General features: G+C 52.8%; 1 protein-coding gene across 1 annotated transcript; it reads left to right on the top strand.

Annotated features, from left to right (window-relative positions):
* Window positions 1–1,162: 1,162 nt before the first annotated feature.
* HOXA13 (homeobox A13) lies at window positions 1,163–3,000 on the top strand. Its single transcript, XM_049894240.1, has 2 exons — window positions 1,163–2,078; window positions 2,756–3,000. Exons 1-2 carry the CDS (start codon window positions 1,163–1,165, stop codon window positions 2,998–3,000), a joined length of 1,161 nt encoding a protein of 386 aa, XP_049750197.1.
* The last annotated feature ends 12,798 nt before the right edge of the window (window positions 3,001–15,798 follow it).

Below are 15,798 nucleotides of genomic sequence, written 5' to 3'. Positions count from 1 at the left end.
GGCTCCAAAAAGTCCCTTTGCCCTGACCCTAAGCGGAGATAGCGGGTGCCCAGATGCTGGGAGAATCAGCTCTGGCGCAGACTCTGGGAAGCCGTGTTAGGCCCCAAAAGGGAGCTCGAATCTCGCCAGTGACCCAGCTGGGGCCTGTTCTTCTTAAGCCCCTTCTAGGACGGGCTAGCCCTGCTGGAGATGTTGGCGCCAAGGGTGGGGGGGAATCGTGCAAAGGAATCGCTCTCTCCATCTCAAAGCCTCCGGAGGAAGATGAAGAGTTGTTACTGGGTCAGAGTGAGGAACGACAGGCTTTGCGTGAGTGTACGCATGTGAGTGTGCGCGTCAGTGCGGCTGGGATGGGTCGTTCTGAGCCTGTGGTCCTAAGTGCGAGTGCAGAAAATTGTCCTCGAACAGAACATTGTGGACAGGGAAGGGGAGGGGGCACCTAAATACAGTCCAATCTTTCCAGAGCAATGTCCAGGGACCCATGAGAGTGGCGCATTCGCAAGAACCGACAAGCAGCAAGTGCCCCACCACTGTTCTGCTGAAAGACCCAAATCGGGACGCTGTCGAAGTTGATCGTGCCGGTGTCCGCTTTAGAGTCTCGATGCAGAAAGACCTACGGATACCTGGAAAGAAAACAGCCGCGGAGGCCCCAAGAAAAACTCAGCCTGGTCTAGGCTCCGTCCTCGCCACTCTCCCAAGAGCGGCCGCTGGCAGATTTACCTGACCTGTCCCCACCGCTTCGGTTCTCAACCCAACCGCGCGCCCACGTCCCCCACCCCGCCTAGTTGCGCGGCTCCGGGCCCCACTGGGGTGGGGGGGAAGGAGAAGGGGGGCTACGAGGAGGCCGCCCTTCCTTCTCCGCCCCACCCGCCCTCCTCCCCCGCCTCTCCCCTGGGTAAATGTCCCCGGAGCTGGCGCTGGGGACCGCGCGGGCGGCGGCGGGGACGGCGGGTGCACGGCACCGAGCCGGGGTTGGAGCCGCCCGCTTTGCATACGCCGTGGGCGGAGCGGAGGGGGGGCGGGCCAATGGGCGGCCGCCTGGCGCGACCCCGCGGGGCGCGATCCGCCCCCCTCGCTCGGGCCCCGGTCCCGCTCAGCGCGCTCTTCACTTCTTGGGGGCTTTTTAAAACAGCGCCACTGGGGTCTTCTCCATGCGGCTCGGGCTATGACAGCCTCCGTGCTCCTCCACCCCCGCTGGATCGAGCCCACCGTCATGTTTCTCTACGACAACGGCGGCGGCCTGGTGGCCGACGAGCTCAACAAGAACATGGAAGGGGCGGCGGCGGCGGCGGCGGCGGCTGCAGCGGCGGCGGCCGCCGGGGCCGGGGGCGGGGGCTTTCCCCACCCGGCTGCGGCGGCCGCGGGGGGCAACTTCTCGGTGGCGGCGGCGGCCGCGGCGGCTGCGGCGGCCGCAGCTAACCAGTGCCGCAACCTGATGGCACACCCTGCGCCCCTGGCGCCTGGCGCTGCAGCCGCCTACAGCAGCGCGCCGGGAGAGGCGCCCCCGTCGGCCGCCGCCGCTGCCGCCGCCGCCGCCGCCGCCGCCGCCGCCGCCGCCGCCGCTTCGTCCTCGGGAGGGCCCGGCCCCGCCGGTCCGGCAGGCGCCGAGGCCGCCAAGCAGTGCAGTCCCTGTTCGGCGGCGGCGCAGAGCTCGTCGGGGCCCGCGGCGCTGCCCTACGGCTATTTCGGCAGCGGATACTACCCGTGTGCCCGCATGGGCCCGCACCCAAACGCCATCAAGTCGTGCGCGCAGCCCGCCTCGGCCGCTGCCGCCTTCGCCGACAAGTACATGGATACCGCCGGCCCCGCGGCAGAAGAGTTCAGCTCCCGCGCTAAGGAGTTCGCCTTCTACCACCAGGGCTACGCGGCCGGGCCTTACCACCACCATCAGCCAGTGCCTGGCTACCTGGATATGCCGGTGGTGCCGGGCCTCGGTGCCCCCGGCGAGTCGCGCCACGAGCCCCTGGGTCTTCCTATGGAAAGCTACCAGCCTTGGGCGCTGCCCAACGGCTGGAACGGCCAAATGTACTGCCCCAAAGAGCAGGCGCAGCCTCCCCATCTCTGGAAGTCCACTCTGCCCGGTAAATGGCACCCCTCCCCGCCCCAAGTCCTCCGGTTCAGCTTCAACTTCTCCGCTCGCGCCCGGTTCACCCGGGTGCCCCGCTACGTCTCTCCTTCGCCTGCCCTAGCAGCGCTGCTCGCCTGGAAGCCCGACCCAACAAGCTGGCGCCGCCTACACTGCCCCGGAGTTGGGCTGGCCCCTGGCCTTCCCTGGGTGAGGGGTGGCTGGGAGACGACTTTTGGGACCCCGGCTGGCTTCTTCCTCCCTCTGTCCCCGCCCTCCTAAGCTCTTGACACCAATTTAAAGATGGAAAAAAAGGCTCTCCAAATTGCTCATATGCGTTCTCTCGAAAATGGCTTCAGTCTAGAAACATCAAGTGCTGAGGTTTGGGGTATACAGAGGGAAGGCAGGCATGGAACTTTGTCCCCTGAGACGGCACCAAAGTATGGGCCACTGGGCCAGGCGATCCAGCGCATGTAGGGTGGCCTGGCTGGGTTGGTCATTGGAGCCCTGGGCCATTTGAAAACTAACCCCCCTTGCCACTCACCCTCCAGGCTTTGGAGGAAGGCCGGATTGTACAGCGCGTGGCAAAGGGCAGCCGGGCTTTGCCAGGCGGGTGGCTCAGATCGAGCTGTCGCTAGTATCCCTTGCCTGAGTGTGATCCTTGCATAACTTGGCTTCTCCCCTGTCTTCCAGACGTGGTCTCACATCCCTCAGATGCCAGCTCCTACAGGCGGGGGAGAAAGAAGCGCGTGCCCTACACCAAGGTGCAATTAAAAGAACTTGAACGGGAATATGCTACAAACAAATTCATTACCAAGGACAAACGGAGGCGGATATCAGCCACAACGAATCTGTCGGAGCGGCAGGTCACAATCTGGTTCCAGAACAGAAGGGTCAAAGAGAAAAAAGTCATCAACAAACTGAAGACCACTAGTTAATGGATTAAAAATGGAGCAAGAGGGCAACTTGAAGAAATGCTTCAGAACTCATTGCTTTGCCCAGATAGTGATAATAATGCGTAATAATAATTGAAGAGCCAGAAAGAGAAAGAGAAAGACACTGGCATTTTGCTTTCTTAAGGGGGACCTCTTTCTCTTTGGTGGAATCTACAACTTAAACAAACTTTAAGAAATGGTAAAGACTCCGGCCAACCCCACCAGACCTTAAATGACAAACTGTAGAGTCAAACGTCCATCCCCAAATATGTGATTTCAGATAAGTTACGCATTTACTGAAATCTTGTAAGTATTTATGTGACCGTTACGTTTTAGGGCACTATGTTAGATGGTAATAACCCGAAAGTTGGTTACAAAAGCAAGAGGCTGTTGTAAACATCTGCTTGTCCTTGGGTCGCTATCCCCGTTGCATGTTAAGTGACTGCTCAGGTAAATCTTAGTGAAATCCCTATTTTATTGTATGTTCTACAAAACATTTCCTGTATAGATTCAGAGGGAGAAAGTGAGGAAGGTACTGAAATAATGATTTTGGACTATTTACTATGAAGGGAGAGAAAGTTTTTCCGAGGATCATTTGCCTTGGTAATATATATAACTAGCTGAACTTTTGAGGCTACAGGGGAACCCCCTCTTGAGAATATCCTTCTGAGAATAATTTTTATTTACATGTAACAAGCATAATTTGTGGCATTTGGACCATATTTACTGCCCTGATGTGTTTTATTTTTAAAGGATTTTGTATCTTTTTTAAAATGTTGAAAACATCCGATGAACCACAGAATCTATTTTATGTGAGGTGTCCCTGGAGGTTCTTCTCCAATACGATGGACTCTGGTTTGAATACAATTCATTTAAATTGGCACGTCCCAATATTTGGTAAACATTTTGCTAGAGGAAAAAAACTCTCACCCCATTTTTTTCAGAAAATGGTAATCCATTCCCCCAAAACATTTAGATGCTCCACATTCTATATTTTGATCTCTTACGGGGTTAGTATTTTTTCTTGTTTATCGTGTTATGAGACTGCTTTAGGAAGTTTAGGGATTCATCTTCACAGCACTTTTTTAATCAAGCAGTTATTTCAACCAGCACATTCGTTTTGTTCATATTCACTATAAAATGCTATCTTGTAAATAAAAACATCCAGCACACTGTGAAAATGTATTTGTGCACCTGCTTTTAAAATATTTCTAGTAAAAAAGAAAAGAAAAGAAAAACCCTTAGACCTGTAGATAGTGATATGCTGGTATTACTCTGTTAATAAAATGGTCACTGCCGTTAAAATCAGAAGGAAATACTCATTGCTTTTCCTACGCTGAACGTGCCCTGCCCAGAAAGAAAGGAGCAAGTTTGTCCTATATAAACCAAGGACCCTTCTTTTCTATTATTATTCAGCTTTTTTTTTTTTTTTTGGCTACAATTTTTTTTTAAGGAGAAGTCTCTCATAACTAACATCCCAAAAATGAAAAGTGCCTCAAGAAGGTTAATGTGTCAGGTATTCTGAAAGGGGAAAAAAATAAAGAAGGAAGGGATAGTATAAATTCCCAGGCTCCGTGTGGAAAATGAAAACCAGTTTAGTATCGGCGATACTTAGGCTGTCATATTTTAAGATCTGCTGTTGGGCCTGCATTTGTCTGAGAGGGCAGGTTTTGATATTTGTTGAAATGACAGGACTAGGAAGGGCCTTAAACCTTGACCTTGATGAAAAAAGACAATTTGTGACCTTGACTTTTGACAGCTCATGAATTGGCTGGGCTGGATTAGTAGATCAAGGGCGCCACCTCGCGTTGACAAGCCTCCTGTAATTCTTCAGCTTCAAGGGACCCAAAAGCTCTTACCTCCTTGACTCATTGTTTTAGAGATTTAGTATTCATTTCTTTGGCTCCAGATTGAGCATATTTGAATATATGTAAATTACACATGTGCCTGTATATATGTGAATATATATCATATATGTGTATACATGTATACATTTGCATATCAGTGCTTGTGTGTGCTTGTATATATATTTGTAGAAGCTGTGTACAGATACAATATCATTCATTGCTGATGACCCCAAATATTGTAATTTAAGGTGGTTTCTGGAGTTGAGGTACAAAAGGTACTTTACTTGATGAAATTTTGCTCCTTTTTTTTTAATGGCCAAGTTTGATTTGTCTTCACAGTGGCTTGCTCTGCATCAGATGTCTGAAGATCTACTTTAAAGCCATACATTTTTGTAATAGTCTAAGACGTGTTCTTAAATAACCACTTTCCAAGGTGGTCTGCCACCCTAATTACAGTTATTGGGGTCTTTATGGCAAATAAAAGGTTTCAGATGCCTTGGTAATTCTAGAGTTCTAGAGTTACATTTCAGAAATTCAAAGAAACCCACCTCTTCAGAGGCCAGTATGGAGAGCTTAAAGATCTCAGATCCACAAAATGACCATAATATGGATGTAGAAATGGAGTTATCCTGGATAGCCTGGAGCTGAGTGCTGCTCCAGGGTGGTGTGCAACCTTATATCGGTGCTTGCAAATATGCCATTTGATTTATGGGAGAAATATATGCATTTAGTATTAACAACCACCATCAAAATAATAATAAGTATTATAACTACTGTTGATTGACCTCTAACAACACATCAGGAACTGTGTTCAGAGTCCTAAATATTATATGAGTATACTTACATATTTAATATACACATAGGGTAATATGTTTTTGTCTAATCCATGCTATATACTTATGTATAAAAATGTTCGTGGAACGAGGAGCCTTGGGATGCAAGATTTTGAGATTCGGGTTAATTTTATCTGTATGTTTGAGTCAAGAGGAAAGTGATAGTGAATCAAAGAACCGAATTCGTCATTTTATGGAAAGTATATTGGTTGGTTACAAACCTGGCTGATGGAAACTTGCCTAAAGACTTAGAGTTTCTTTATAAATGGAGAATTATGGACAGAATCTCTAAAGATGTCTCAAAAACAAGATGGTCTTGTAACATACATATTGAATGGCCTGGTGAAATGCAATCCTATTTTACTGCCCTGAGGATCTTCACTCCATTTGTGGAAACAAATGAAAATGGTGCTTCAGAGCCACAGTACATCTCATTCCACCGCACTCCGTTTCTAAATGAGCTACCATGAAGCCAAAGTAACAGCTTTCGTCCCAAATGTTTAAAGTGGTGAAATATCCCCTCAAAGCTGGATCAAACTGTGTGTTTACTGACAGCTCCAAAGGGGACTCTTCTGTTGATGGGGGATATTTTTCTTTAGATGTAAGAAATGTTCTGAGCCTCTGGCCTAGGAAGGAGGCCAAGGGCAGCTCTGCAGCCGGAATACTGCCCCTTTCTCAAGCCATCACCACCACAGGAACCCTGGGTAAAGTAGCCGCCTTCTTTTTTCCTCTCTCCAGTTTTTGAAACTATAACGAAAGAAGATATTTCAGTTTGTTTTTTTTTTTCTGTTGATCATGTTGATCTTGCCTAGCTCCTCTATTTAAAATTCTCATGGATCTCCCAGCTAGCCTGAGTTGAGCAGCGGTTATAATGCCTCCCTAATGCCCAAATATCAATCTAAACCTTAAGGAGACATCAAGGAGGATGCCAGCTACCTCTTGAAAAATAGAATAATAATGTCAGACACTGACCCATATGTAGTGTCCTTAAATTCAAGCATTATTTTTCTAAAAAAGGAAACTCTTCCTGAATAACAAACTACAAATGTGGAACTTAAAAAAAAAAAAAAAAAAAAACTACCTTTTCAGCTCTTAATACTGTAGAATTTATTAAGGTATTTTAAGTGGATGATTGTAAAATGTCACTGTGCATTCCACTGCTGTTTATGCCTGGTGCGGAGCTGAAGCTATTCATTTAAATTGTTCTAAAAAAAAAAAAAGAAAGAAAGAAAAAAGGAAAGGAAAGGAAATTTTTAAAGAAAGAGGAGAAAGAAAATTAGTTATTCTGTTTTAATCCAAGCTAATTGAAATGTTTTCTTAAAAATTCAGGAGGCAGTGAAATTCAGCGGAGGGCGATACATTTGTATGCGTGTGGTTAACGACACCGATTTCACCGTGTAATATATTAATATATGTGCAGATTACGCCCTGCTGTGACTGTTTGGGGGGTTTGGTGAAGATGCGGCGGCTCGCTAGCTACCCTGCCGGCGAATTCCGAACGCAGACGGAGGCAGCCGGGGACTGCTAATCCCCAGGCCCGCTAGGTTCAGAGGCGCCCTTCCGGACTTGCGGACCTCGACCGAGGAGACGCGAGGGGCTTGCTGATTTATGCGCATTCTTCTAAAGTTAATCGAATGAGTGTCAGCAGCCCAAGTCTTGGAGAATCAGACAGAAATGTGCGGCGAGTTGCTCACATCCCATTTTTCATAAGCCAAGATGTAGCCTTATCCAAGTGGCCCGGGGAGATTTATGCATAGGTTTTAGGACAGGCAAGCTCATTATGTTTTCATCTGCTCGACCGCCGGGTAAATAACAGCCAGTTTTTCTTTATGAAAAACCCGCTTTCTGCTCTGCGGCTTCTCTGCTCACGTGTCTATCTAGCGCTCGCGAAGGCCTGCAAGGTGTTTGCTATTTTTAATTTGATCTCAAAGGCAGGAAAAAAGACGCTGGCGCAGAAAAATTCGTCCTCAAAAGCAGCCAAGGCCTCGACACAGTTGATTTCATTTCTGCCGGGCTCTGTCTCGCCGCTGAAAAGCTGGATTTACTTGGCAGAAATAATTACAACAGCGTCTCGGAGATTCCCAAACCTTTCCGAGCGGTTGCGCAGCGGCTCGAGGTCCCGCGTATGTGCGGGGACGTGGACATGTGGGCGAAGCGCTGTTGGACGGTTCAGGGAACCGCCGGATGTCGCACCCTTCGGGGGCAGAGGCACGGTTCAGAATCTTCCACGTTTCTTGTTGAAGCCCCTACTCAAAATGGAGGCTCAAATCCTTGTAGATTTGGCCTCGCTCGGACTGTTGGCAGGCCAGACGGGGTGTGAGGCGAGGACTGTAGGCCGAGGTAAGGGCGATGGATCCCCAAGGTCTGCGCCGGGGACCCTGAAGGGCCGGGGACCCTGGAAGGCCAGGGACCTGGAGAGTCAGGGACTCCTGAGGGCCGAGAGCTCTGGAAGGCCGGGTACCCTGGAGGACTGGGGACCCGCGCGGGCCGAATCACCCTGCAGCTGCAGGCTGACGTCACCTGCCCAAGCGGGCTTTCGCGGGGCCCTCTTGGCGTTATTTGATGAGGACTAGTCGATTCAAACGAATGTTTTGTGCCGGTGCCCCCTTTTCTGCCCCGCCCCTCCCTCCCCAAGAGAATAATCGGGTATTTAATCCCTCCCGGTCTTAATTCTTGGCAGCGTGAAGGTGGTTTGCAACGGGAAATAAAACTTGACAGGAGCATTTTCTCTAAAAGGGATTCTGAGACGGGCTGAAAAGAAACCGTGTTTTTCTCTGCCAAATACTTCCGCTTTCTGAGCCCGGGCCTTAGGGGTGGGATGGCCCCGGAGAGTGAGCTGCGTACGGCAGGGCCAAGTTTCGGACCCAAGCAACCGAATCCAGGCACCCAGGACAGCCCGGGTCTCCGCCTGGGCCGGGAAGCGGCCTCGGGCCTCCCTGAGCCCCTCGCCTTTCCGTCGCTGAACTCGGCTGTAGGCCCTGGCGCCCTCAGCCAGAGCCCAGGGCTGGCGCACGGGAACTTGGCGCGAGCGCAGCCCGACTGGCACCCAGGGTAGAACCCCGGAGCTAGTTGGGGCGGCCAGGGTCAGGCGGGACAAGACGCGCTGGGGAGGCCCTTAGACCGTCTGGCTATACCTTTGAGCCTTCTGGCCTTGGAGGGTTGGGAAGGGTGGCAGAAGCTCACAAGGGAGGTGGTGAGAACAGCGCTGGGGGCTTTGTTCCCCGCCCGAGGACCCTGCACAAAATGGGAGGGGGAATGGGGGCAAGCGTCGCAGCCTGCGTGGGTTGTCCCGGCTGCTATTGGGTGGGAGAAGCTGGATACAGCAGCGTCCCCCTCCCCGCGGCTCAGAGAGCTCCCTCCCTTCGCGCCGCAAAGGTCAAGTCCTCCGCGCCACCGCTGCCTCCACGGTCAGGGCCGCTCGCGGCCGCCGGAAGGCGCAGAACCTACAATTGGCGGGGCCGTCATTCCTGCTGCAAGCGGGTTCTGCTAGTCTGGGCTCGCGGACTGGAGGCAGGGGTTCTTGCTTGGTTTTCAACTCTCCTGCCCCAAACCCTGTTGGAGAAGACAGGGAGTCCCCACAGCTCGGGGTGGCCCAGGCCGTATCCGAAAGGCGAGTGCCGGAAGAGAGGGATCTGCCCCGGCCCAGGAGACTGTGGAGCCCGCGGAGGCCTAGCCGCGCTAGAGGCACCGCCTGCAAGCCCAGGGGAGCGGACGTGGCTGCTTCGGCGTTTTGGGCCCTGGTAGGAACAAGAGGCGGGGCCGGGCCGGAAGCCAGGACCCTGCCGGGGACCGACCGCAGGGGTTGCCGAGTTCAGGCCTGCTCCCTCAGCGCAGGCCAGGCCTTTGTGAGACCCTTGATGCTCTCCTTCTGGTGCCTGAAGTCTGGGCGGGAGATGGGAGGTGCGCTCTGCCGAAGGTAAAGACGCCTGACTGCGGGCCCCAAGAACACCCTCAATGCACTCTGGAGCAAGGGGGCCCCTCCACTCTTCCCATAGCCAGCCTCCACTGTTGAACATCAGGCCCAGCTGTCAGCAGAGCATTTAAACCCTGTCTGTTACTAAGCCCATCGCTCCAGGTGAATCAAAGGGGCCCTACAAATGACTTAGTCTTCTTTTCATAGAGGACAGAAAAGCTGGGCTTTATCTCTAGGGCAGAGCCACAGAACCATCCCATGGCAGAACTGCCTGGCAGAGCAGGTGGGAGGAGGCTCCTGGGGCAAGGCTAGGCAGGAGTGAGGGCTGGTTCTTCTAGGCCTGGAATGTGAGGCGCCAGGGATACTGAGTGAAAACAGCGAGTGCAGGGCACTGCCCTAGGAGGCCTTGGGAGCATGGGGCCTCCTGAGAGCCACAACTTTGGAGCCTAGACCCAGAGACCCAGAGCCAGCCTTCTGGCTGGGCTGCTTTCTTTTGTCCTCTTTATTGCAGGCACACTCAGCTGAGGAAACCCCTTTGGGCCAAAGCTTCCGGGAAAATGGAAGTCAGATACTGAGAATCACGCTTACCCTTCAAAGCACCCCCCCCCCGAAATTTGTTCCCACTCTATGGGGGAAAAATCCTCTCTAGCAGTCCACAACAATAAATTAAAATAGTTCTCCTCAAAGGAGAGACCCTCTCTTCTCCCATCGGTTTGGAACCCACTAAACAATAACCAGATTGCCTGGGTGCCTGAGACCCTTAGCTGAGTTCTGTGCTCACTTCCCGTGGCTGGGGGAAGGATGTGGACTTCTTCAGGTGTTTAGGGGCATTTCAGAATGGGATCGAACCTGTGAGTCATACTAAAATACCATTGAGGTCAAGTTGGAGGCATAACCTGTTCCCATGTTTTAGGGAAGGGTGAGAGAACTTGGAGGAGGGCTAAGTGGTTTGCCAAGAGGACATATTACTCCCTGCCTCCATGTGGTAGGGATAGAGGGGGTCTCCTGATATTTCCTCTTCACGGCCTCAGGACCACCTCCGGGCAGCACTGGGAAATGTGATGGACCATGATTTGTCGCTAGAAGGTTCCTAAGAACAAATGCTGAGCAATCTCTCTGGTCTTCCCAATAACCACCCTCCTAGCTGTCATGCAGGAGAGAGGTACCCTCAGGACACATCTTACTTGGAAGGAGAGATCCTCCAAATGGAGGACTGGCCCCCAACCCCAAGAAAGCGCTCGCTGGTTGCTGCCACCCCAACCCACCAGACAGCTCTTCTATCTGTGTACAGTATAGTTTACTGTGGTTAAAACAGTCTTCTGTATAGCTTTCAAGAAACGGGTGCAGCATTTGCAAGATATGTAGGAGCTAAGGCCAGCATGTAGAAGCAAAAAATTGGTGGTGCACTAAGTGACCAGCCAATCCACCATGAAACAACCGTAAACTTTTGATGTGTGATTCTGGTCCCCTTGGATGGGTCTGATGTCTCCCAGGCCAGATACCAGCCCAGACTGCCCATTCTAGAAAAGCAGGAGCTAGATACCAAGAAGAGAAGGAGGCAGTGTTGATGTGAGAAGAAGAGAGGAAGAATACAGCTGGGTCTTGGGATAGAGGAATATTCCAAGGGAGGAGGAAGAGACCCAGCTCAGGCCCCCGGGTGGAGGTCTGAAATGGGTGACAGTCAGGAACCCATCAGCCCCTTTTCTCTGTGCCTGAGTGCTGAGTGTCCTAGGGTGACACCTCAGCTCTTACCTGGCCTAGGAGGGGAGCAGAAGAGGCAAGAGGCTGCAGAGAAGGGGAGATCGGCTCAAAAGAGGCAGCGTGAAGTTAACCGAGTAGGGGCAGTGAGGGGACTGGACCAGCTGGGGCAGGAATGGTGATGAGCGGCAGCCAGGCACTGGCATTTACACTCTAGGTGACATGCTGAACATTCAAAGGGCTCCAAGTGCTGGCACTGGGGACTTCAGATGCCCAGATTTCAGAGACAGCAGACAGCTGCACTTGCCCAAGTCAGTCCAAAGGAGTTAAGAAGGCAGCCTAGGAGTCCTCCACCGCTAAGCTGGGGTTGGGAACCCTGGAGTTTGGAGGGCTCTACCCTCCCTTGGACTGAGCGATCGGTACGCTGTCTATCGAGTGACGGCCCCTGCAGCTCAGGTCGTTCGAATGACTGTATTGGAAACGCCCCCTGCTCGACAACCGTAGTAACAAGGCCTCACTTTGCACCAGTGCGCACCGGCCGCGTGACGCCGCCGGGTTAGGACTTCGCCCGCCGGGCCCTCCTGCCGCTGCCCCACCCGCCCTTTCCGGGCTGCAAGAAGCTGAGGCAGCAGTGTTGGGCAGAGGCGCCAGTCCACACTTTATTCCGATATCCTGACTGGGAAGGCTGGTGGCACGCGGGGCACACAGATCCTCCACCCCACCAGGGTGCACTCAGCCCGCCGAGGAGGGCCCGGGAGGAGCTGTACGTCTTCTTCCCACCTCCCACCCCCGCCCAGATCGACTTTAGGGCCAAATCAAAAGCCGCCTCGGAAATGCTAGGTCTGTTTTGCTGACCAAATCGCCTCGTTAGTCGTCTCCGCCTGCCAAGGCTGCAGCGGGCGCCGGCCTTCTCTCCGGGTGGCCATCTCCAAACGCAAGGCCGGGAGCGACGCAGCCCAGCCCTGCGAGGATCGCCTAGACCTTGAAGTTTGGAAAAACAACAAGAAGAGATTGAAAGGGCTCCCTCCCTTCTCCGCAGACACACACGCACCGTCAGCCCGCCGCCACTTCCTGCCTTTGTTTTTCTTCCTCCAAAACTTTTTTGGCTTCTTGCATTAGCCTCTGTGGGGCTCCGGGTTGACGATAAAAGGAAATGCGCTGAAGACTGTTTTCTGGAGATGGCCCTGCGCTGTGGGCGCTCCGGAGAAAGAGCGGCTCATGGGAAACCAGTCTCCAGGGCCAATGTCACAGCTGTGCCAACCGCGGCCTCTCCAGAAATGCAAGTCGGACTTGGCCTTCCGGGGCAGCCTAAGCCTCAGTCCAGTCTTCCCCGGAGCTCGGTGCGCTCAGCTCGGTTGTTGGGCCTCCTGCAAAGCTGAAGAGTCAGTTAGGCTAAGAACGAAGTAAAATTCAAAGACCCAAGCTCTGCCTCCCCTTCTTCCCAAAGATTTGGTCTGGTCCTCCGAGCTGCGCCCCTCCCTGTCTCCCTGCCTCGCGAAACATGCACCGCGGTATATTCCGGGAAGAGGGGCAGCAGCGGGCAAAACTGGCAATTTGTTGCGCAGCCTTGGAGATCCGAGCATCCCTCCCCGTCACTCCCGGGGAACTAAAAGCATTCTGCCTCTCCAGGAATTTTCTTTTCTTTCTTTCTTTTTTTTTTTTTTTTTCTGCCATCAAAAGCCTTTTCCTTATTCACCTTCATGGCAGCGCCCCCACCTGCCCCCCTTTCAGGTTGCAAGTCCCTCCGGTACACCGCCCGTGCACAGCATCCGGAATTGCCCTGCCAGCCGCCCCCAGAGCACCTTCCTTCGCCCCAGCCTTTCCTCAGGAATTCGTCTTTGTCTCCTGCAGACACCCATGGGATCCAGACCTGCCGGCACCCTCTCGGCTTGGCCGTGGAGGAGGACATGGGAGGCATAGGTTAGGTGGGGCAGCACACATGCCCATACATACCTTTCTGCGGGGACCCCCACTCCTGGCACCCGGGGAAAATGATTTAATTAGAGAGTGGCTGCAAGCAACCTGGGGAGGCTGCTTGGTGTCCCCGGCTGGCCGACAGGCCACTGGCTGCCTGCTTAGGCACAAGCTGAAGTAGACTGCCAAAACTGCTGTAAAACCACAGGTCTGTCTAGAACTGTTTTGCTTCTCCTAGATGCCCCCGGGTTCAATTATGGTCTTAAAAGCCCTCATACAAATGTAAGAATTTTTTTGCCTTCACCCAGGGGCAGGGCAAGCCCCCTGCAATGGTGGTGCCTTTGTTATGGCAAAGTCACTGAAACCTCTCATGCATTCCTTTTGTCCCAGTGTCCGGGTGGCGGGGACTGGGTGGGCTGTTGGAAGACAGTTTGGGATGGCCAAAATCAAACCAGTGACCAGCCCAAGTTCTGCTGTTAGCAAACCTCTACTTCTCTCTTTTATGTTCTGTCTCTAAGAAAGAGAAGCTGTGGAAAAACAAATGTTTTGCCCTGTTGGTTGCTGCTGGAAATCAAAGTTGGTTTTTTTTTTTTTTCCTTGCTGCAGGACAATCCTGTGATTCCTAGCTTTAGGGGGGTCTCAGCTCCCCTTTCTCCAACAGCCTTCTTACTCACACCACTGCTGCCCTCTGCACAAGCCACAGTGGACAAATATGTCAAGCTGAAGATGCACAAATAATTTCAAGTTCATCTCCCAAGGATTTAAGGGGCGTGAAAGTTCTTGCAACAAATCCCGAATAAAAAGTTCATTAAACTAATGTGTCCGTGTACCTTGATTTGTGATGAACAACCCTTGTAAAGGGGGAGGGGAGCCACATAAACATTAGTGCTAATAAATTAGCTTACTCCACAACAGAGTAATTACCTAATATTATTGATATTTACAGCAGGTATTCAAATGCAATGGTGGGCCATCATTTGGGAAAAATACATAATGAGAATATTTCTTTTCCAGTGCAATATGCGATTAGATTTGTTACTGAGTCAGTTACAGTCAGCTCGGCAATAAATAAATAAATCGATGTTGACACTTAAATACCAAAGATCTTAGAGTTTATACTCTAAATCTCTCCAAGATATGTAAATACCTTCTGCTATTTCCTGGACAGGGAAAGGGAAAAGGTTATCCTTTTTCCTTTTTCAATTTTCCTTCAGGAATAGCCCAGCTCCTTCCAAGAAAAGAGGTGTGGGGAGGCCTCAGGGCTGGGCCCCCTCCCAGCTCTGAGCTATGCCTGGCTGCTCTGTGCCCTTTCGATTCTTTGGCTTCCCCCGGACATTGCTCATTCAATCCTGCAGGTCCATGAGCCTTTTTCTACTTCTCCTTTTCTGTCTGTCTTTCCTCTTCCCGAGAAAGCTATCCTCACACTAGCTGCTATAACCTCTGTCTCTGTCTTCTGCTGGAACCTAGCCTTTTTAAGGGGTCCTTGTCGCCCAAGGTGCAGGAGCTTGGTAATTACTTCTCTCTCCTTTGGCATTGTGTTCATTCTGTGGGATGAGCAGAAGGAAAGGCGCCCAGCGAGCTGTCTGAGTTTCTGCCCGGCACATCCTCGGCTTTCACTCTCAGTCTTTGCACGGAAGGAGATGCGGCTTGTTACCCACTTCTCAGCCACGGCTCCCTAGTCCTCACCCCCTCTTTCCCGCCCCCATTCTCCCCGCAGCTCTGGAGCTCCTCAAGCAACCTGGTGAGCCCCCCGAAAGGTGCAGCATACCCAGGAGAAGGCTCCTCGGATGTCAGCGCCTCTAAAGAAGCCCCAGGCTCGCTTCAACTGCGTGGTTTCCCGAGTCCGAGTCCTCGGCGCCAGCAGACTAGGCGGGCGGGCGAACCGGTGCGCAGCGACGCAGCCCCAACGCCTCTGATCTGCCTAGGGACTCCGAATCCCGGTGGGCAGCGAAAAGGAGGCGGCTGCTCCAAAGGGAGGAGGAAGTGAGGAGAACGGCAGCGAGGATGAAGGGAGAGGGGGATCCCGGGTGAGACGAATGTCCTTCCGGGCCCTGCGGATCCTCGGCAAACCGCGGGGGAAGCCGCCCGGGCTGTTGGCGGTTTAGGGACGGAAGGTACTAAAGCGCTTCGGAAGTGACCGTGAATGCGAGCGTGTAATCAAGTCACCGTGCAAATTGGGCAAGCCACGAGGCCGGCACATCCAAGGCTGCGAACCCTGGCCCCGAAAGAGGTCCGGCCAGGGTCGGAGTCAGAGGTGGTTCCCTGAGCAAGCCTGGGGGGGGGTGGCGAAGAAGGGGCGCAAACGCCAGACTCTAGGAGAATAGGCCCTGAGACCACGGGCTCCACAGGCTCCCACCCGACCACCCCCAGCCCGGGGCATCCCTCACCCGAGGGAGGGGTGGGGGTTGAGCTCTCTCACCGCCCTCGGCGCCACTTGGGGGCCGGGACCAAGCAGCTGAGCGCACCCCATCCTCGCCGTGCGCCGGGAGGCCCCCCAGCCAACATGAGTTACACCGGCGATTACGTGCTTTCGGTGAGAACATCGAGTGATGATCTGTTGCTTCCCCTGAGGTGGCTACAAAGAAAGGAAGCCGGG

Source organism: Elephas maximus, chromosome 8 (assembly GCF_024166365.1).
Source record: "Elephas maximus indicus isolate mEleMax1 chromosome 8, mEleMax1 primary haplotype, whole genome shotgun sequence".
Taxonomy (NCBI): domain Eukaryota; kingdom Metazoa; phylum Chordata; class Mammalia; order Proboscidea; family Elephantidae; genus Elephas; species Elephas maximus.
Note: the sequence above shows the minus strand (reverse complement) of the source record. Positions and strands in the feature narration are given on the sequence as shown.